A 24,279-nucleotide genomic window follows, 5' to 3' on the forward strand; every position below is an offset into this window, starting at 1 on the left:
TTTAATCCATTTAATTATAATCAGTCATGCACCAGTCAGGAATTACTTATTTCCACCCCAAAGTGTTAGCACTCCATCCTTGTTCTGCTGTAGCCTGAAGTCTTCTAGGCTACATGGTGACAGGAAGTAAAATGGAGGACTGTGGTGAGTGTGGTTATTTTGGCAGAATCAGCATGGATTCATCTGTTTCTTCTGCCTTTTAAGCTTTGATAGTGATTCGACACCAAAGATGTTTGTAGTTATATTATATTTAAGCCATATGTGTGTATAAAAATGTGTATAATTTCTTAATGGTTAAGCAGGAAGTTAGGAGTTCGCTCAAATCTTGATTGTTTCAATACAAATTCAACAGAGCCCATGCCAAAAAGAAAAAGAAAACTTCTATCTGCTCCAGTATTTATGAACCTGACTGTATGGTGAGAAGTGAATATGTATGTATACAACTTAATACGAAGTTCTGTGCTTAGTTTTGGAAAAATATTACTTCATTCAACAAATGCAAAATCAGCACCTGCACACTGATTGTTATGATCACGCACCTTACATAACACTGTTGTTGTTTATTTTTAACTTTAATATTAAAACTCTATTTTTTGTATATAATTTATTTTTAAATTATGAAATATGAAATGTCCTTCTTGTGGGTGTGCTTTAAATACCTCTACCCCACCCCACTGTCTGCTCACCCTCTGAAGGAGTCCTGCTCATGCTGGTGATTGATCACTCACTTAGGAATCATCATGCTGGTATTAAAACGATCTTCATGCTTTATAGCAACATTGATTAGAGATAAATCAGAGCACATGACTGTGTGGTTTCTGCATTGTTGGTTTATACACAATGTGTGATGCTCTGCTTTTACACTGCAATTTCTTAGACACCGAATTGATTGAACTCAGGTTTGTGTTGCTTTGGCACATGTGTGGATTAACATCACTCAACATGGGCACAACATGTGTTGTACTGATTTGTACTGCTGGTCATTGGCCAAAGGATAATGCAAGTTGCATTAAGTATCTCTTTGTCAATCCAAAACACAAATGCTTTATAATGCATTCACTTAGTGAGCATTTATGGAAATAAATGATTTATATTCAAGCAGTAAGCAGTCACGCTTCTTTTTTTTTCCATAAATTTCCTGCTACTTTCCAACCTGCTACGTAAACATCCAGGTAAAACCAGCTGATTCAGGCCTTCTGGAGATGGAGTGACTGCCTGATGATAATCTGATGAATTTTTGTATATAGGAATGTTGTAATGGAGGATGCACCTCGCTGCTCATAAATTACATCTGATGGATGTGTGGCATGGGGGATGGCTCAGTGCATAATTAGGCTCAGTGGCATAGGTATCATTTAATTAAAAAGTGTTATGACAAAGGACACATGTATCCAAACAGTCAAGCTTAACTCCGGGAGAGGAGTTGGAGATGGATGGTGGGTAAACTCGGCAGATGTTCGTTAGGAAGTGCAGAAAAGGCAGAAAACTGTGTATGCAGCACTGACTACATTTCAGGCTGACACATAATAACTATGAAAAAAGTATAGTAATAACTGATGTTAGCAGATAAGCTAAGCTCAGTCAGAAATAATTATCATTATATATTTTTGTATACACTCACATTAAAGACTCCAGTTTTTGCACCCAGACCACAAACCTTTGGCTCCTTGCAGCTCAGTTTCTGAGACGTGTGTTCAGTGAGTTTTGTGCCATCTTCAGCGCAACCTCAAGTCCTATCCATAAAGTTTCAGAAGCAAAGCACTTCCCATTAATGTGTCTTTGTTTAGCTGAATTTATGTGATGATGAATTTACTTGTAAGTTTTAAAATTACAACAACAAACAAATAGGAGACATGTTTTGCCTGTTTGTGTCTTTTCAATCTCCTCCGAGCCTTTGGACTTTCCCTGTGGCCTTCCTTCAGTGGTTCTAACTAAATGTCAATGTAAAATGATGTAGGAGCCAGAGATGGATTTTAAAATAATTGCCTTAATTCTATATGTTGTTCTTGTGTTAGATATCTTGCCTGCTCGGTGAGGGTTTGATGCGGCTCATTGAAGCAATGTAAAGGGTCACCACTAAAATGCACCACACTAGGTCTGGTGGGACCACAGATCAACAGCGATCAACCACTGGCAATCCCAACTGCTGCCCCAACCATGGACCTGCATGTTTCTTTATGCATGTTTCTTTATATATATATATATATATATATATATATATATATATATATATAGGAGACATGTTTAGCTCCTGCTAACACTTGCTACTTCCAGTTAGCATCTGTTATCTAACATAAGCTTGTGTGGTATATGCGTGTGTGTGGATTAGCATGATCTTGTTTGGCTGTGTACCTCTCTGTGCGAGTTTTCCATTGTTTGTTATGGATGGATTGCAAACCGACAGACAGGTATACACACACACACACACACACACAATTTCCCTCATCAACAACAACCGAAACAGGATTTGAAGCTAGACATAGCATGATCTTTTAAATGCCTGTATCAACTCACGATTCTTTAATTTAATTCAACAACCAACAAAATGTGTGGGTGTAAAACTTTCAAGCTACATACAACAGCCACAAAATGCAGCATGAAGTTGGAAAGTACATTTCTTTTCTTTTATTGACTTGACTTCGTGATACCTTTACAAAATGTAATGAAATGGATCAGAGAGGCGAAAGATTTAACCATGGTGAGTGTGTAGTCTTCTCTTGATGAAACGCCTCCCGCTCGTTGTTTAGGAGACAGTTTCCATCTCTGTTTGTTTCTTATTCGCCTCAGTCAGTCTGGTTTCAGGCTATAGTGGATCTATTATTTTACAGCTGTAATATAATTTGTCCAGCTAAACAATGCTGAAAACGAGAATACGTGCTTGGTCACGCTACACTGAAGTTTAATTTCTGTCTTTTTTTCTGTATTGGTGTGTAATCTGTTCAGCCTCTCGCCCTTCATTCAAATTCAGTTTTCAGGACCTAAAATGAAATGGTGTAAATATAGCAAGAGCCCTGCGGGTAAGCAGGGCGCCCCCGGAGGTGTGAGCAAGGCGACTAAGTGCGACAGGAGCGAAGGAGCTGTGGGCGACCGGTTCCTCCTGAGGGGCTTGACAGATGCTGATGCTGACAGATCGAGAGAGTGATTATTCAGAGCTTACAGGAGATGAACTAGCGCTTGTGTTAGCCCGGCTCCCCCCCTCCCGGCAGTAGAATCACTCCCAATCACACCTCCATAAATCACGCACTCATATCCTGGCACAGTTTGCAAACAGAACGACTGAGCAAAGCTGCTCATGCTGATGAAAGAGTGTTTATCATGAAAGAGAGCCACAAGTGACCGCGAGGGCTGTGCACTCATAAAGGACATGTGCTGAATTGACGTTGGAGCTCCACAGTGAATAACTGCTCATGTCTTATTTCCGTGCAGAGCTTTTTTTATGGTCTATTTTTAGAGGATAACCCATATTTAATCTTTTAGGTCTTTTGAGCTTTGATTTTTTAGAACGTGCGTTGTAAAGGTGCATGGGGAACACTATGTTTTGATTGTTATCCGCAGCCTTATGAGTAATATGATCAAAAGAGAACATGTCACAATGATGAAAAACAATATGCTTATTCCAAAAAAATGCATTTAAAGTGTTGAAAGTGTCATTTTTGACATTGCAACCACCTGTGATGACCTTGAACCACTACAAAATGTGAACATGATATTTGCATATTTAACTTACTGAGCTCCATTATTATTATTATTCGTTTTTTTGTTTTAGGAGAGTCATCCCACTTTGTCTTCTGCCAGTGTCCTAGGCCTGAGGGTGCTTATGAAATAATCCTATGAATAGAACTAAATGAAACAATTATTTATACCTGCTTGTAGATAAAAAAGCCAAATTTAATATTTAATCCTTTGTTAATACAGTATCAATTATAGTTTAAAACTAAATTCTTTCTAAGAGCCAGGCTGGTGATTCTCTGCTTTATATAGAACTATCTTTCCCTGTTCGTCATCCCTGTGATTCCACCACCATGTGCCTGTTTGCTGCCCTCTGTTGTACTTTGCTTCTTCTCCTTTGTTTAATTTTTGTCTTATGTCTCTGTTTTTTTATTTATGTCAGAGCACACTTTAAGTTACATCAGCTTTTTAATTAAAGCTCATGCTGTTTTTTGAAGTCTGCCCACAGTGTCCTTACTCTCTGCACGCAATTATTTTTCTGGTTTTATTTATTTCAAGGTCAGCCTATAGAAGCAACCTTCATTTTGGTCATCAAAATACAATGCAACCATGGCATTAACCATTAACAGTTAATGGCTCCTCTCAAGAATGCTCCACCCCCAAATAATTCCATTGTGTAGTAGGCAGTTGATCCTCACCCACATGGTACTCAATTGTGTACCATTTTGGCAAAAGCGAGAGAGAAAGTATAACTTCATGACTTAAGTTATCATTTGTGCCGTATGCATGTTATTACTGTGACAAAAGACTCATCTGAATGTCAAACGTGCTTTCTGAGGGAAAAAAAGGTCTGACACTGGACAACAACAACAGTAGCAAATCAAGTTAATGGTATAATGCATTCAGAATCCATTCTCATTTTCAGTTTCAGTTTTTTTTATTGACCCATCAGTGAATACAGGGTTTATGTGGTGCGTTTATATATTTCATCTTCATCAAGCAATCAATCGACAAAACTCACAATGGTCTTTGTCGTGTGTGAATAAACAGATATGTTGCTATAGGCATGTAATGTAGGAGGATATATATTATGCTCCAATGTGGCAATGTTGTTGTAGGTTTCTCCATCTGTCATCCATTGTTCTCAGCTGTGCTAAGACGTAGCAGTAAAGTGAGTCAAGACATTCTGCCAGATTTGGCCCTGTCGTATCTTTTTGTTCTTTTTACCTTTGGGCCCTTATTTTATTCTTTTTGTGTGTACTAAATGCTATAAAATATGTGGCTACAGAGCGCTAGTTAGTTCTAGCATTTCCTAGGGTTCAACTTGATGGTAACTTTTTAATTATATGTAATAAGCTAAAGTGGTCCCTGAGCTTTATTGTGAGTAAGAAGATAATATGTCTTTGTAGGAAAGCAGATTATGTGTTGTGCTGCCTTGTGTTTACAAAGGTTTATAGAAGTTTAGTTGTAAAAGAAGTAGGTGTGGTAGAGTCAGACCAACGCTTATTCCTTCTTGTTGTTTTGCATAATTATTAAGGATAACCATAATTTTTCTTTATGTGTGTAAAATGCACATGCAACTACATGTTTATTTACACATGAACAATCTTGTCTCTGATTGTTATTAGTGTTGCCACTTACCTGCTTTAATTAAAAACAATGTGTATGTAAAAGGATCCTTCGTAATGTAATGATATTAGTTGCACTCTCAGCCCCATTATCACTGCAAAGCTAAGACAAAAAAAAATAAACTCAATAATGTGCTTCGATGAACTAAGGAAAAAAAATAGTGCAGTTTAAATGATTCCTCCCTCAAGCAAAGAACGAAAGCTTCTAAGCAGCTTTGTCACGTTGATTATTGGCCAAGAAACAAAGTGTTAACAACAGATTTCTCCCGCAAGAAAAAGGCATAATACAGTTTGAGCGGCTTGTCATTTGAAAGCAATTTAGGAAGCAGTAGGATCTCATTATTACATCAATTTAATTCCAATTAGATGAAATGAATCATATTATCTTTTTCATAGCATGTGGCAAAATAACTGAATGAGAAGTGAACGTGCCTCATGTCGATAACCGTGTCCTATCTGCAAATCTATCACATTTTTTGCGATATATTCTTTTGAATATGAGGACAAAAAAAGGTCAAAAATGAAATTTATTTAGCCTTTTATGGATAAAAGAAATTGAATTACCACTTTAGCCAAATGTACATATTATACAGTTGGCACAGATAAGAGAGAATCAGTGAAATAAAGAAACCAGACCCATAGTAAAAATCATAGTTCATAATCAATTAAAGCAATCAAATGAAAAACAGAGTGGGGCATTGAGTTTATTCAGATTTACTTCTCTTGCTAAAGTCATTGCTGAAATTGAAGTCTCAACTTTATAATTGTACTCGTTGCATTGTTTTGTTTTTGCCCCATATACATAGAAAAGTTTGTTGTTCATCTTTACAGAGGCTCCTGACTACCTAACTACATGTAAGCAATATGTTTTAAGCCACAATTTCAAGCTGAAAAAAAAGAAAAAAAGCATCAGCAATTTTGTTTCCTCTCTGACCACAAAGTACTTCTGCATTCCACTATTTGTCGGAAGTGGGAAATTACTCATAGCGACGGTGCTTTTTGTCGGCCAGACTTTGATGCTACACGGTAGTGACTGCCGAGTGCGTTTCTGCTTTATGCTGCAAAATATCAACCACATCATTACTTTGGATGCGATGGTGAACGCTCAAAAAATAAAGTTGCCACTCTCACTGTCAAAACTTAACTATGTGTGAAATTTATTGGACAGACCATTTTCATGAGGATTTGGAAGTCTTTGTTGCAGAGTTACTCCAAATATACCATAGAGGTGCATGTTCCTATGATTCCTGCTCTCAGACAGTGTGTTGATCATATTGTGGATACGTCATTATGCCAGATTGTTGGGATAATGCATCAAGTTTTGCCTTTATGGAATCATACCCATATATGCAACAATATCCTGGTAACTTTAGGTTACTAAACCAGGGTGGCACATTTGATAAAGCAGCTCTTTCAACCATTTTTGGCTATCATGGTGGTGAAGTCCTGTCTTGAACACATGTACATTAACTTTGTTTGTGTCAGGGTTTGTATATGAGAGGACTCAGGCGCAGGCAGAGAAGCAGTGTTCCCAGTTTATTCAGAGTAGCCAAAACCATGTAACTGAAAAGGTACTAAACTTAAACTTGACTCAAGCATAAACTAAAGAAAACAAGGACTGAATTCATGGAGGCACAAGTGTATTAGAGGAAACAAAGTAACATGGCATTGAGGTAGCAAAAAAAAAGAGACAACATACACCGTTACAGACACGACGACCAGACAAGAACAAAGGGGAGCACAGGACTGAAGTAACAAGACGCAGGTGAGAGACATTAGGATCGGGCAAGCAATCACAAAGGAGGGAACCACAAGGAAGTAAAACACACAGGAATAGCCTACAGGAGGGAACATGGATTTTCAAAATAAAACAGGAAACACAAGACTATTATAAACACAAAGATCACAAAATCAGTTTGGGGCAGGAATAAAAACTAAACAGAAAACAACTCAAAGAAACACAGAATCATAATAGTGTGGTTTGTTTTTTCTTCCATGTTGACTTTTAAAGACTTATTGAATGCAAAGGAATGGTTTTTAGTGCACGACTTCAAGCCACTACTCATGACTTTGTACCACGTAAGTCATGCCAAACTGCCTGAAATTTTGGTAGCTAGATGTAAGCAAACCAATATGTGAAACCCTATGGGGTTTCTTCTCTATCAAAGATGGCTGCTCCTTTCTTATTGCTCGAGAGAAACGGAAGAGGAGAAGTGACGCATAACGTAACAGAAGCTCTTACAAATTTTATTTGACATTATTTGTTTGGAAGTGTATTTGATATTAATTTATTCTTGCACTCGATGCACTGAAGAACAGTGTTAACACTAGAGCAGCTGCCAATAATGCATAAAATTAGCAATGCATCCATGGGGGCTGCCATTGTTCTGTGATGTCAGAGCACAGAACTGGGAGTACATCGATCTGGTAGTTCACAGGTGGAAAGTTATGGGTTTGACTGCCGTTCCAGTGCACTTTCAGCTTATCAGGTTATAAAAACACAGGTTATGGGTTGCCTGGAAATGTGGCATAGGTTACTTTTTTTATCTGTGCACTGGTCAGATGGGACTACTGCAATATAGGCATTCATTCATTCATCCATTCATTCATTCACAGTAGACATACACTCTATAGATAGGACAACATTTGGGCACCAGCAACAAAATATTGGCATGAAAATATCGACTTTTTGTGTCCAGGAGTAGTGCAGAGTTTGTACATGTAAAATATGGGCTATTTTTCATAATGCTGATCACATTACACATGACAAAAAAACTGTATGCTTTGACAAGCCAATCAACCTGTTAACTTACCACTTCCTGGACTTTTTGTGAACATACACTCTCAGACATCCATTGAATCACCTGTCAGAACTTGACAGATGTGAAATATAATTAAGCCTGTGTTTGTCAGTTGACCTTTTTTTTCAGCTGTGATGTTGTTAAAGCTATCATCATTCAGAAAGTGTCTCTCTCTTTCTTGCAATATTTCTCCTACAAAGGGCAGTTTTGCAAAGTTTCTTGCCAGCATTGCTTTAATTGATCCACACATTTTAGATAAGCTAGAATCAACAGTGTGTTGTGAGTGAAAAGTTGCACAATGCTGTCACAATCACACATGTCCTTGCTTGATTTGGGTTAGTTTTATTGAAAATCAATATACTCTTAGCCAGAAACCTGGCTAAGAGTATATTGATGTACAGTGTCACTTGTGTGAAAATAAATAAAAATGAAGTTTTTCCTGTTGAAGAAGTGGCTTCAGGTCACTGTGATAAAATTAAATATCATTTTGCACTTTAGCAGATGGCACATCTATAATAAATACCTGCAAGAACTACTGGCTATACCTCACACAGTCTAAAATATTGATCCTTTATAAAACTAGTCCTTTGTGACCGAGAAACTGACCTTGTATTTTTTTATATGAATGTCTACCAGTGGTTTGATTACTTTGTGTTCTTTTGTTCCTTTCCTCCACAGTTCATGAATAAAGCAATCATGGAGGTTAAGTGAATGGCCTTGAATTGTGCTTGATTGCAAACTGCCAGATTGCTGCAATAAAGCTCCCATTTTTTTATTGAAAATCCACATGTCTTGTCTTTGTTGCAGGCCAGTGGGGTCAGTGCATCGGTGAGGAGTGCGGTTCAGGTGGGGTTCAGACCAGGACAATATGGTGCATCCACGTGGATGGCTGGACGACCCACCATTCTCACTGCCAACACATGGACAAGCCGGAAAGCCAGAGGCAGTGTTTCAAGGTCTGCGACTGGCACCAGAATCTCTTTGAGTGGGACCTGTCTGACTGGGGAGCCTGTGTTCTTGTCCCTTTCTTTTCTAACGAGCTCAAGCTTAGGACGGCTGAGTGCGTTACAGCGCAGCATGGAATCCAGAGGCGGAAAGTCCACTGTGTACGCACTTCAAATCGAACCTCTGTCTCCTCAAGGATATGTGAGTTCTTTTCTCAAAAACCACCTGTGGAGCAGGCTTGCCTAATCCCCTGCCCCCAGGACTGTGTGGTTTCAGACTTCACCTCTTGGTCAAGTTGCAGCAAAACCTGCGGTACTGGCCTGCAGCATCGGACACGACACGTTCTGGCTACACCAATGTATGGAGGGGCGAGCTGCCCTAACCTAACAGAGACCAGGACTTGTTCTTGCCCCGTGGAGTGCCCTGCAGGGGAGGGCGAATACCAGTACAGCCTTAAAGTAGGGGCTTGGAGCGAGTGCCGACTACCCCATCACAAGGATACCCTCTTAAGTGGGAGGACCACAGTGGACTTTAACGCCAATGAGAATAACACAGTTACTTTGCACACGCTGGCTTCTCACCACCATTCTCATTTCAATCACCACCTCCACCACCACCACCACCATCACCACAAGTACCCCATGTCATGGGAACTGGAGGTGGGATACCAGACACGACATGTCCGCTGTACAAGAAGTGACGGAAAGAATGCCATGTTGAGGTAAGCCCTGTCATTCATTTATGCAGCAAAATATCAACAGACAGAAGCTAACGTTGCACACTTGAGAAGTAATAACTTTGTTTGAGAACTTTGTTGTTGTCTATTATTATTATACTTTGTAAACTGGCCACTGACCTATTCTGTGATTATCAGGTCAGATTTGGCCATTCCACAACTCTTCTTTTCTCAAATGGAAAGTGTGAACTAGAATTCTTATCCCATGGAAACATTTTCTTTTGATTCCATTTCCAACTTTTGTACTGATGGCATCAAATTATCTTCAAGCACTCTTTGATATGATGTAGATGTCAATGAGTGCATTACCAAACCACATCATTTCTATCAACATGGTTCACATTTGAGGTTCCTCCATTCAAAAGCTGTCCTTGGTTTGAAGTCTTTCCATCTTTTGAATCTTTTGAATCTTTTTTTTCTGACACATGCAGATAAAATCAATGCCACTTCGACTCTTAAAGTTTAAAGACCTTGGGATGCAATTTTCGGGGTTCCTTTGGCATTAACACAGGTTGAATTTGCTGGGAGCTGCCAGCGTTGGATAAATTGGCAGCTGCTTGAAATGCTACACTTGTACTGGAACAATTTATATAACATAATTTGGATCTTTTTTTTAATCCCTTGCCAGGCACAGAGGCATGCACAACCCTATTTTGTGAAAGCCTTAGAGGGCTCTTTAAGTCTTGGCAGGATGAGACCACACTTCAGTAGCAAAGAGAACAGCAGACCCTCGAGGTCAGAGCTTTAAATAAGTCACCTCATTATCACCTATTGATACAATAAATGTATCAACATCAAAGTGATGTAAATTATTTTTTTAATTCATCTAAATTAAAGATTAAGACAGCCTGTGTTTTCACTACATGTCTCTATTTTCCACATAGATGTAATGTACACATAAATGTAGGAGTGTAAAGTAAGTAAGGCGGCTGTGTGAGAACAGCTGGCCTGTTGTTGGCCTATAGGGAACAGATCTGCAGAGGTAACAGGATTTTAATGTAACATATGGGCACTTGTAAACATGGTGGCAGCTGAATGTGTCTGTCAGGTAAAATACTCCTAATGAAAACTAAATTGTTTTTATATCTTTCATTCTCACATTTCTTTTTTCAAATAACAGGAACATAAATCAATGGTCACCCCCCCCTCCTGCATGATCCCAGTGGGGCACTTCCTTTATGTGGAGGTGCATTCAGTGACATAAAATGCCTTTTTATTGATGGTGGTTATTTATTCAATTACTGTTTCAGCATATTGGCAAGAATGTGAGGTATGATTGTGTTAAATGTCAGGAGCTGCCACCCCCTCACCCCCCATCCCCTTCTCCTCCTGTCCCTACTGTTTAAACTAACCCTGGTGAATTTGGATTTGATAAGAATGGATTTTTTTCTGCACATGCTGACACACACTTACTACACATACAATCACAAATAACATTTCATCTCTTCAAGAAGAGGAAGAATAAAAAAATCATTGCATGCATATTACATTGACTAAATGCCACTTTACAGCACCTACTTGGTGTAAAGTGACACTATTAGCCGGCTGACTGCCATTCAATGGGAATCATGGAATCGGAAACCACCTTGCAATGACATCCCTGTGAGGTGATGCATTTTTATTATTGTTTCATATTGCTGTTTTGTTACAGCAGACCGGTGCATTCAATTATTGAATCATTGTGGGATATTATTTTCAGTTCATAGTTTTAATGTGTGTCCCAGCATGGGACAAATACATCACATTAAAAAGTGGCTTAAAATGTTGTTATTCTACAGGTTACAGGTTATCATGCTTGATGGTTCATTGGCCTGAAGTGTGAAGGGACCATTTATGGGAACAGTGCCTGATTTGCATGTTTTTTTTTTCTTTTTTAACTAAGAATGAAGATTGGAGCTATTGAATATGTATTTCCCACATGAATTCTGTCTCATTCTGATTTTTCTTACAGTCTCATTACAAAGTAAAAGTTTAAAATGAGCATTGTACTCACATCTTAATAACCTAACTAATTGCATTGCCAAAGTGAAACAAAAGAAGATGTAATTACTTGACTAATGCAGTTGTTTCACACTTTTAATTCAGCATATCAGCTCTTCTCTGAAAGGTTGACTTTATGTACTGAGATCTATTATAATGATGGATAACAGCTTTGAAAATTGTCATGCAGGAGCAGAAGCATCAAAGGCCATTTGTTCATCAACCACTAGTTGGTATATTTTCTAAGCAGATGGTTTTTTCATACGTTAGATTTAATTTTTACTTCCTGCAGTCTGTCCGCTAATCTATTTCAATCCACCTGACATCCATCTGTCATAAATCTGCTTTTGTTGGCAAACATTCCTAAAAAAATAAACAAATAAATAAAATAAATAATCCTTCAAAGCTGTAATGATATGATATAAAGTTTATTTGATGTAGTAATAGTAGCCTTTCCCCATCTGCAGCCTCTGTACCAAGGACAACTCCCCCCTGACCTTCCAGGCATGTGTGATGGCCAAAGACTGTCAGACATCTGATTGGTCATCGTGGAACGCCTGCTCTAAGACATGCCGGTCCACTGACCTGTCTCCTGGTTACCGCCTCCGGTCACGGATCATGACTCAGATCCCAGTCGGCGGGGGGAAACGATGTCCTGTCCTTGAGGAAAAAGAAGCTTGCAACATTATAGGAGATTTACTCCCAAACTGCCCCAGGTAATTCTTAACTAGCCGTAAGTAAACATCATCCCCATATTTTAGGCTCAGACAAAAGTTGTGCTTATGTGTAATCTCCTGATGTAGGTGTTTATACATAAAAATTCCAACCCAATCATGATTTTTAATTCAGTTCTTCTGTAAGCTTTTTTTTCTAATTAGGAAAACAAGCCTAGAGGCTACAAATATTTATGATCTCACTATTAAATTATTTTGTGCATATTTATGTGTGTGTGTGGTGTGTGTGTGTGTGTGGGGGGGGGGGGGGGGATAACATCAATTACCTTGTGACAGCTACAATAACCTTGTACTTTGGGAAGCTCCTGACCCAAAACAGAAGACACAGATAATAAGTAGGGTGTGACAAAAGCTCATTGTCACAAGCAGTGTTTGATTCAGATAGACTTTAGCTAGTATAATAACATGCTACAAAGTAGCCAATAGAGAATTATTCTCCCTGTTGGTAGATTTTGTTTTATTTGCTAAATCTACGTGGAGTGCCTGAGAGCAGAGGATTTACATTATTAGAGGAAAAAACTCATTACGGAAATTAAGCATTTGATAGATTACTACAGGCTGTTGTTCTGGTAACCTCCTCTAATAATATTGCTTTCTGCATCACTCCATTTTTCATAGTTGAAACCAAACAACTGTTCTCAAGTTTGGAAATCAAAATAATCGTGCCCTCCCCCTTGAAATACTATGAGCGGCTCTTGCCAGAGACTGCTCTTGTAATTTGTATTCCGTTTTTTTGAAAACTGCCTGTGTACACTGACACCTCAGTTCAATTAAAACTGCATTGTTTTGAATACACAAACATGATTCTCATGTATAGATTGGCAGATAAACAAATGAGTGCTTCAGTGGGTAGTTGTGTTGTTTTTTTCTTGTCACACAAAGAACTTGTGTGTTAGCTTTATGTAAATGTATGAGACAAAATTGACAAATCTAGAAAAGTTTTTTCATACTTTTCATAGACATGATGATAAGAATTACAGTTAGGATCCACACGAGGCAAACTCAATAGTGCTTAAAAAAAGCTTTATAATAACAAAAATGAATTAAAAAAATAAATTTAAAAAAATCCTAAGAAGTAAAACTGGGGTGTGCACTACAAAGTTAGAGCAGCAGGATAACAGACTGAAAGGCAATGTTAGCAGGATCATGACGGCAGCTCTCCTTTGACCTAACTACATCACCATGATAACATTCTGAAGACATACTGCATGTTGTTCATGCCACCATAAAGTCAGTCCATCCATCCATCCATCCATCTTCCACCGCTTATCCGGGGCCGGGTCACGGGGGCAGCAGTCTGAGCAGGGACACCCAGACTTCCCTCTCACCAGACACTTCCTCCAGCTCCTCTGGGGGAATCCCGAGGTGTTCCCAGGCCAGCCGAGAGACATAGTCTCTCCACCGCGTCCTGGGTCTTCCCCGGGGCCTCCTCCCAGTGGGACATGCCTGGAACACCTCCCCAGGGAGGCGTCCAGGAGGCATCCGAACCAGATGCCCGAGCCACCTCAGCTGGCTCCTCTCGATGTGGAGGAGCAGCGGCTCTACTCCGAGCTCCTCTCGGGTGACTGAGCTTCTCACCCTATCTCTAAGGGAGCGCCCAGCCACCCTTCGAAGGAAACTCATTTCGGCCGCCTGTATTCGCGATCTCATTCTTTCGGTCACTACCCAAAGCTCATGACCATAGGTGAGGGTAGGAACGTAGATTGACCGGTAAATCGAGAGCTTCGCCTTCCGGCTCAGCTCCTTCTTCACCACAACGGACCGGTACAGTGACCGCATTACTGCGGAAGCTGCACCGATCCGTCTGTCAATCTCCCGCTCCATTTTTCCCTCACGCGTGAACAAGACCCCGAGATACACAAACTCCTCCACTTGGGGCAGGAGCTCTCCTCCCACCCAGAGAGGACAAACTACCTTTTTCCGGTCGAGAACCATGGCCTCAGACTTGGAGGTGCTGATTCTCATCCCAGCCGCTTCACACTCGGCTGCAAACCGTCCCAGTGCACACTGGAGGTCCCGGCTCGATGAAGCCAACAGGACAACATCATCCGCAAAAAGCAGAGATGAAATCCTGTGGTTCCCGAACCAGATCCCCTCCGGTCCCTCACTGCGCCTAGAAATTCTGTTCATAATTTTTATGGACAGAATTTCTAGGCGCAGTGACAAAGGGCAGCCCTGCCGGAGTCCAACATGCACCGGGAACAGGTCTGACTTACTGCCGGCAATGCGCACCAGACTCCTGCTCCGGTCATACAGGGACCTAACAGCCCTCAGCAGAGGGCCACGGACCCCATACTCCCAGAGCACCTCCCACAAGATGCCGCGAGGGACACGGTCGAACGCCTTCTCCAAGTCCACAAAACACATGTGGACTGGTTGGGCGAACTCCCATGAACCCTCCAGCACCCTGCGGAGGGTATAGAGCTGGTCCAGCGTTCCACGGCCAGGACGAAAACCACATTGCTCCTCCTTAATCCGAGGTTCGACTATGGGTCTAATTCTCCTCTCCAGTACCCTGGCGTAGACTTTCCCAGGGAGGCTGAGGAGTGTGATCCCCCTGTAGTTGGAGCACACCCTCCGGTCCCCCTTTTTAAAAAGAGGGACCACCACCCCGGTCTGCCAGTCCAGTGGCACTGCCCCCGATTGCCACGCGATGTTGCAGAGGCGTGTCAACCAAGACAGCCCCACAACATCCAGAGACTTAAGGTACCCAGGGCGAATCTCATCCACCCCCGGTGCCTTAGCCGGGGAGCTTTTTGACTACCTCGGCAACTTCAGCACAGGTGATAAACGAGTCCACCACTGAGTCATCAGCCTCCGCTTCCATAATAGAAGGCGTGTTGGTGGGATTGAGGAGACCCTCAAAGTACTCTTTCCACCGTCCAACCACCCCCTCAGTCGAGGTCAACAGCTCCCCACCCCCACTGAATACAGTGTTGGCAGAGTACTGCTTCCCCCTCCTGAGGCGCCGGACGGTTTGCCAGAATCTCTTTGAGGCTGACCGATAGTCCTCCTCCATGGCCTCCCCAAACTCCTCCCAGGCCCGAGTTTTTGCCTCTACAACTGCCTTCGCTGCAGCATGCTTGGCCTGCCGATACCTATCAGCTGCCTCAGGAGTCCCACAAGCCAACCAGGCCCGATAGGACTCCTTCTTCAGCTTGACGGCATCCCTGACCTCCGGTGTCCACCACCGGGTCCGGGGATTGCCGCCACGACAGGCACCAGAGGCCTTGTGGCCGCAGCTTTGGACAGCTGCATCGACAATGGAGGTGGAAAACATGGTCCACTCCGACTCAATGTCTCCAGCCTCCCTCGGAATCTGGGCGAAGCTCTCCCGGAGGTGGGAGTTATAGATCTCCTTAGCGGCGGGTTCGGCCAAACGCTCCCAACAGACCCGCACAGTACATTTGGGCCTGCCGGGCCTGTCCAGCCTCTTCCCCCGCCAACGGATCCAACTCACCACCAGGTAGTGATCAGTTGACAGCTCAGCCCCTCTCTTCACCCGAGTGTCCAAAACACAAGGCCGAAGGTCAGCTGACATGATTACAAAATCGATCATTGACCTCCGGCCTAGGGTGTCCTGGTGCCAGGTGCACCGATGGACAACCTTGTGCTCGAACATGGTGTTCGTTATGGACAAACCATGCCCAGCACAGAAGTCCAATAACAAACACCACTCGGGTTCAGATCGGGGAGGCCGTTCCTCCCAATCACGCCTCTCCAGGTGTTACTGTCACTGCCCACGTGGGCGTTGAAGTCTCCCAGCAAGATGACAGAGTCCCCGGTTGGGGCGCCATCCAGCACCCCTCCCAGAGACTGTAAGAAGGTCAAGTACTCTACACTGCTGTTCGGCGCATACGCCGAAACCACAGTGAGAGACCTCTCCCCAACCCGAAGGCGCAGGGAGGCGACCCTCTCACATACTGGGGAAAACTCCAACACATGGCAGCTAAGCTGTGGGGCTATAAGCAAGCCCACACCAGCCCGCCGCCTCTCACCATGGGCAACTCCAGAATAGAAGAGAGTCCAACCCCTCTCAAGGAGTTGGGTTCCAGAACCCGAGCTGTGTGTGGAGGCGAGCCCGACTATATCTAGTCGGTACCGCTCAGCCTCCCGCACAAGCTCAGGCTCCTTCCCCCCCAGCGAGGTGACATTCCATGTCCCCAGAGCCAGTTTCTGTGTCCAGTGATCAGGTCGCCGAGGCCCCCGCCTTCGACTGCCACCCAATCCACTCTGCACCGGCCCCCTACGGTCCCTCCCACCGGTGGTGGGCCCATGGGAGGTCGGCCCCACGTCGCTCCTTCGGGCTAAGCCCGGCCGGGCCCCGTGGGGAAAGGCCCGGCCACCAGGCGCTCGCATTCGAGCCCCAACCCCGGGCCTGGCTCCAGGGTGGGGCCCCGGCTGCGCCATACCGGGCGACGTCACGGTCCTTGTTCTTCTTTCCATCATAAGGGGTATTTGGATAAAGTCAGTGTGAGACTGATATGAAACATTTTCATATAAAAGTCACATGTGGATTATAAAGTTGTTAAAATACACTTAAAATTTTCCCAGCATGCCTCTCTGGTCTTATTTACTGCAGCTCTGTTGCTTTAGTTATGCTGATGGATCTATTCAACCTCAAACTGCTTATCCAGGGCTGGCAGCAGTCTAAGCAGAGACAGCCAGACTTCCTTCTCACTGACACTTCTTCCTGCTTTTTACGGGGGAATCCCATGCCAGCTGAGAGACATAGTCTCTCCACAGTGTCCTGGGTTTCCCCCAGGGTGAGGCCCCAGAACACCTCCCCAGGGAGGTGTCCATGGGGCATCCGAAACAGATGCCCGAGCCACCTCAGCTGGGTGCTCTCGATGTGGAGGAGCAGTGGCTCTACTCCTATCTCTGGGTGACCAAGCTCCTCACCTTATCTCTAAGGGAGAGCCCAGCCACACTTCGGCTTGTATTCGCAATCATAGGTGAGAGTAGGAACAAAGATTGGCCGGTAGATACCACAACAGACCGGTAGAAGTTGCACTAATCTCACGTTAAATCCTCCTCCTCCTCCTCCTCCTCCACTTGAGGCAGGAGCCTCCCCCCTGCCATCTTTTCCCGGTCGAGAATCATGGCCTCAGACTTGATGATAGTTCCATATTCTCCAATTTGTTGTGTGTAGTTCAAATTTACCAAAATGCAGGCTCACACAAACCAGTGTAGCAGACGTGAACAACACAGAACGGACAAAAATGGAGGGAAACACAAGAGGAGGTAAAACTGACTGAGACACAAGGAAACACTGCTTCCAAAAATAAAACTGGAAATCCAACAAAACCAAACAAGGAATATATAGCTAAGCAAACTGAGGATCATGACAGTATCTCTCTATTCCATCCTGGTTATTGCTGTTGTTATTGTAGCATGGTAATATGGAAAGACCATCAAATAGCACATTAAAATCCCACTTTAATGTGAGCATGCACAGAGCCTAGAGCAGAAAGCCTGTGTTGGCAAAGTTTATGACCAACATTGTTTATTGACCAACACACCAGTTAAGCCTGGCTCTGTCCAACATTGTTATTGGTGTGCCCTCCATGAGGAGTAGAAACCAAGCTTGGACAGTGCAGGATGATCAAGTGACACAAACAACTAGGCAGGATAACAAGCTTAGACATCAGACTGAAGAGCCAAGCAGAGGAGAGAAGCACATGGGTTAAATACATCAGGTTAAGGGTAACGAGGCACAGCTGGAAACAATTAGGGCAAGGCAGCCAATCACAGATCATGGAATACGACAGGAAGTAAAACAAATTGAGACAGTCTAAACCAAACTAAAACAGGAAGTATCAGGAACCGAGGAACACACAAACTGGGCTATGGTTGAACAGTCTTTGGAAGGTTCCTAACTGAGTGCTTACTTAAGACCATTGGAGACTCACAAAAATAAAACAGAAGTAGATCATCACAGGTTGGACAGCGTTCAGCGTCCTGTCGGAGACTTGATAGGCGAATGCTTGTTTGAGGACTTTTACCGGCAGCTGACCTGAGGTGGACTCTTCCGAGAGACCTCAGTGAAAGTGTAGTCAAAATATCTCACTGCTGAACTTTCCCTAATTCCTTAGAAATTCTGTTTTGACAAGATCCCTGACCTTGACACTAAACAGGAAATTAAACTATGCCAACATAAGAGAAAAGATATTTCAAAATAAAACAAGAAAATAACTAAGTAGAACAGAAACCTGGCATGACAAATGTGTTCAACAACTTTAATATAGATGATATTTAGCCCAGATCTCTGGTACATATTTTTTTTCATTCCATCACTGACTTTTTTTTCTTATTATCTTATTATTATTATTAACAGGTATGAATGGAAAGCCACTGACTGGGATGAATGCCGTATTTTACCCTTACTGGGCCAGCAGGACCGCCGCACAGCTAATGTTAGTGTGCTGTGTGGAGGAGGGATCCAGACCAGGAAGACCTACTGCGTTCAAGTCCCTGATGACTCAGCACCACATCACAGGAAGGAGGGTAAGGAGAAAAGAAAAAAAAGAAAAAAAAAAACAAGTTGACCTAAGGCTTGCTGGAAGTACAAAAAAAAGATACAGTATAAATAAAAGCTTAAGTAAACTTAGCAGTGGGGTATAAATTATTAAGGTGAATGTGAACAGAAGAACGTGATGTTGCATTCCTAAAGCTGAAGCATGGTCAAAGTAACAGCACTATAATACACTGGTCAAAAAATAAAGCAACAGTTAAACAACTCAATGTAACTCCAAGTCACACTTGTGTGAAATCAGCCTGTCCAGTTAGGATCAACACTGATTGTGAATCAGTTTCAGCTGCTGTGCAAATGGAACAGACAACAGGTGGAAATGAGAGGCAGTTATCAAGACAAGCCCTATAAAGCAGAGGTTCTGCAGGTGCTGACCACAGACCATTTCTCTGCTCTCATCCTTTCTGCCTGATGTTTGATCACTTTTGCATTTTGTCAGTGCTCTCACCCCTAGAGGTAGCATGAGGCGGTGTCTACAACCCACAGAAGCTGCTCAGGTAGTGCAGCTCATCCAGGATGGAACATCAATGAGAGCTGTGGCAAGAAGGTTTGCTGTGTCTGTCAGCACAGTGTCCAGAGCATGGAGGAGATACCAGGAGACAGGCCAGTACAACAGGAGACGTGAAGGGGGCTGTAGGAGGGCAACAACCCAGCAGCAGAACCACTACCTCCTCCTTTGTGCAAGGAGGAACAGGAGGAGCACTGCCAGAGCCCTGCAACATGACCTCCTGCACTAAATTAAATAATATGCATTAAATGCAAATATTATCAAACATGTCAGAAACAGAATCCATGAGGGTGATATGAGGGCCCGACATCCACAAAGGGATTTGTGCGTACAGCCCAACACTGTGCTATGGACTGGCCTGCCTGTTCCCTAGACCTGAATCCAATGGATCAGGATTCAGGATTCAGACTACTCACACTACTGAGCCTCATTTTGACTTGTCTTGAGGAATATCCACTCAAGTTGGATCAGCCTGTAATGTAATTTTCACTTTATTTTGAGTATGGTTCGAAATCCAGACCTCCATGGGTTAATAATTTTGACTTACATTGATATTTTTATGTTATTTTGTTTTAAACATATTCCACTAAGTAATGAATGAAGATTTTCAACTGGAATATTTCATTCAATGAGATCTTGGAGGTGTTCTAGTGTTCCCTTTGGAGCAGTGTATTAAGCTGAATGTGTTTCATTGAGCTGCTGCTCTAAATGTAAAGTACAACTTATTTAATTTTTAAAGCAGCAAGAGCAGGAAGCTACTGACTTCTCTTTGTTGACTTGTGGTCAAGTGTTTTTTAGACATTCACAGACTTGGAATAGAACACAACGTTTTTGTGTCTTCAGAGATGCCGCACTGTGTCATGTAAATTAACAAAACAACAAATCTATAGCCATGCTAGCAGCACCCGCCCAGGCAGCAGAAACATTCACACAATCAAAAAAGACAATGAAGCCCAAATTACTCCCTGTGAGTACGATCAGAGAGAGTGTGTGTGAAAGAGAGAGCATGTTTAGCTGAATGAGACCTAAAGCTTCTTTGTCCTGCTCTGCTTGAAAAGTGCTATACTAAGAAACACACCGCTAACCAAGAAGAATGCACGGACACTTTTATTGTGTGTTAGATGCTTCATCTGAGAATAAGAGTAAAGGCAGCGTTTGTGCTTGCTTGGAGGCTGATTATACTGTTTTATACAGAGAAGTGTCAGTGGGAAAGCACAGAGGCTGAAATTGCTCCCAGTGGTCAGAGCAGCAGCTTGCTTACGTCAATAGATGAATAGGAGAAAATTATGAAGAACTTAACATGAATAAATTATAATGTTGTTGGATTTACTTATTTCTTTATTTATTCCAAAGAAAACAGGGACATTATTACACGTTAACAATGGCTGTTGAGATTTTGGTTTAAAGATTTAAAGTTAACACTGCAGATACATACAACTTTTTTTATATATTGATAGCCTAAGGTAGCGGACACCCTTATATATACAGTGTATACAAATTAACTTTTGAAATTTTCTTAGGAAGAGGGTTCAGTTTATATTGTTTAATGCTAATATATAATTCATTTCATTTTAATTTTTTTAAGAATAATGTTTATTGGCTAATTTTAAAATTTTGTTATGAAAACTTTATTTAAATATTTCTATACTATGTTAATAATAGCACAAATAGCTTAAAAATGACTTAATAGCCCCTTGCACACACACAGACTGTTCCTTGCAGCCCTGTTGTGGTTTTATTCTTTGTCACTGCTGACCAGGGTCTGCTCAAGGGGATGTGCCCCTGTTGCCTTAACTGCTTGCTCAGGGGTCAGTTTGTGTTAAAGACTCAATAAAAGTATTGTTGAACAAAACGCACATAGGTAGAAATGGTAGAGCATTTTGTCGCACGTCTGTTAGGCCTCTCTGACCAACATCAGAGGTTGGGTGAGTAAATGAGCTGGCATAGTGGAATGTTCCATAGAAACTGACATGAGGCATTCCTGCAAGCCTGCACTGAGGTGGCATTATGCCAATTTAAAAGTCTGTGTGAACACACAAAAGGAAGAAGAATTTACACCTGTACACAATCTCTGGGTTAAAGTATCTATTTTGAAAAAACCTATGGAGTGAATAATTGAGAAACAGTCTAAGTTTAGAACGAAGTGTATAGTTTATCAGGGACTACACCTAGCTAATATCACCTTTAGTCAAGCTGTGTTGCCCCTGGCAGATGATACAAAAAATGTCAAATTCATCACTCCACACCTTTAGCTGTGTTCCTCTTCCTGCTTTCCTTGGCACTGGGCTGCCTGAAAAGCCTGAAGGAACATCGAGGTAAAATGTTGCGAGTGATATTATTACAACCCTTTCAGTGTACTCTTTGGTCCTTCTTTCCTAAGCAATTAAATCAAACTTTTTGTGTAGGAGGACACTAACTTGAACTGCATTCACTTTTACAGTCATCTATGTAATTGTGTTTAGGGTGGATTGAAGTAGAAAATGAGTATTTTCAGCAAAACATGAAAGTGGAAACTGATTGACAGGAAACTTTGTTTTTATTGTAAATCAAAGATGTATATCAACATCATCAGAATGTAGCTTGAGCTATTATACAGATATAGACACATAGCTAGCAGAATTAAAGTCCTCCTAAGTGACCATGCTCTGATCAGTTTTGATACTGTAGTGTATAATAATAGATGATGGTGCAGCCTCATCAGTGCACATCAGTCCTCATCAGGAGGAAAGAGCAAGCAACTTGTGTCCATAAAAACCAACAGAGGGCAACAGAGCGTCTCACCACAGCAGTATACAATGGCGTAGGAAGCATTAAAAATGTGGGGGGGACACCTTCTGTGGGTGGGTGGTGAAAAAAAGTACATCAGTATATTATGAAATATAATATAATAATATGAAGTAGCTGCGATTTCCTGTGGATTTTAAGAGGTTGTTAAACTATTTTACCTACAGAAGTAAACACTTAATGACTATTTCAGAGACAGATTCAACAAAAACACGGTGACAAACAGAAACTAATTCCAAGTGAAACAACAGTTTTGTCAAACATACTGGTGCTACTACACTAACAGCCTCCATATCTGAGGCCTTCTCTCATTTACAGAGACAAAAAACTGGCAAATCCCATAGAAAAAAATGAACCAAACTGCTTAATGCAGATAATACTGAAACACTAAAAAGACTAACTTACAAAAAGATGCATGTCTTTATCTTTATTTGCTGATAAAACTGCACAACTCACAACAAACCTTGTGGATGTGTTTATAATGATGCCCTGCCTCATCTGCTACATCAGTGTTTCCCTGTTCATATAATGCTCCACTGTGTCCTGACGGTCCATCACATGTATTTTACTCTTGCTGATAAGAATAGGAGCAGGTGGCTGTGCACTGGCTCGGCGAGGCTGAAGCTAGCAGGCTAACAGGGGCTAACCTGGCCTCATTACAATATGGGTTAATGCTGAAAACAACTCTAACTCTCCGTGTCTTTGTTGGGAATCTCCTCATGTCCATTGTGTGTGGGGAGGCAGCAGAAAAGGCAACAACATGTCATCAGACAAATAAAACTGTCTACTGTAACTGAAAGTAAACAGTAGCTTCCTCCCAACTTTTCTAAGTTGATTTAACATCAACCTAACGTCACTTGGGCCATGTGACAAAGCAGTAAGGCTTCAGCATGAGCTGGACTTTGTGGGATGACACTGACGTCACCTCCTCCAGCTTCGACCAGCACCGACGGTTCTCTTTACGGTGTTTTACGCTCGCTCGAAGAAACCACTGGCTTTGATACTCTGTTACTATAGTAACGGTATTGCAGTGCTGTGGTAACCAGGAAAACATGGAGTGGATTTCAGCGGTGAGTTTATTCTCTTATGAACCAAGTGGAACAGAGTTTTTCACGAGCAATCGAAACAGCGTTAGGTGGAGTTTCCTACTCACTAAATGTGGGGGGTCCAAACGAGCCGTTTAAAATGTGGGGAGGACATGTCCCCCTCTGATATAATGGTAGCGACGCCTATGGCAGTATACTTTCAATCTAATGAGAGAACGTTCATTTCAGTCATTTGAGACTTGACTTGATGTGTGCACGCACTTTTTTACATTGCCCTCTGAACTGCTACCTTAGTGGAGGGGTTTGAGTGCCTGAATGATCCTAGGAGCTATGTTGTCGGGGGCCTAATGTGCCGTTACGCCACCCAGCATGGCACAGCCAGGGCCCCACCCTGGAGCTAAGGCTTGAGGTTGGGTCTTGAATGTGAGTGCCTTGTGGTTGGGTGTTTCCCCATGAGGCCTGAAAGAGCGACATGGGGCCGACCTCCTGTGGGCTCACCACCTGAGTGGTGAGTGGTACCGAAGAAGTCGAGCTCACCTCCACGCACAGCTTGGGCTCTGGAACCCAACTTCTTGTGATAGGTTGGACGTTTTTCTCTTCTGGAGTTGCTCAGCAGGCTGGTGTGGGCTTGCTTATAACTCCCCAGCTCCGCTGCCATGTGTTGGAGTTTTCCCCAGTAGATGAGAGAGTTGCCTCCCTGCACCTTAGGGTTGGGGAGAGGTCTATCACTGTGGTTATAGTCATTGATCAACTTTTTAGTTGTGTCATCTGACCACGGCCGTGTGTCTTGGACTTGGTGAAGAGAGCGGCCGAGCTTTTAACTGACCACCATGTGATGGTGAGTTGGATCCCTTGGCGGAGGACAGACACAAACGTATTGTATGGGTCTGTTGCAAACATTTGGTCAAACCTTCCC

General features: G+C 42.4%; 1 protein-coding gene across 1 annotated transcript in view; it reads left to right on the forward strand.

The window, feature by feature from the left end:
• Positions 1–24,279, forward strand: part of thsd7ba (thrombospondin, type I, domain containing 7Ba) — a 165,404-nt gene that overhangs the window by 38,171 nt on the left and 102,954 nt on the right. The window contains exons 3-5 of the mRNA XM_028393596.1: positions 8,906–9,764; positions 12,227–12,475; positions 18,831–19,000. Of these exons, the coding sequence (XP_028249397.1) occupies positions 8,906–9,764; positions 12,227–12,475; positions 18,831–19,000 (1,278 nt within the window). The remainder of the gene's footprint in view (positions 1–8,905; positions 9,765–12,226; positions 12,476–18,830; positions 19,001–24,279) is intronic.

Source organism: Parambassis ranga, chromosome 21 (genome assembly GCF_900634625.1).
Source record: "Parambassis ranga chromosome 21, fParRan2.1, whole genome shotgun sequence".
In the NCBI taxonomy this organism is placed as follows: Eukaryota; Metazoa; Chordata; class Actinopteri; family Ambassidae; genus Parambassis; species Parambassis ranga.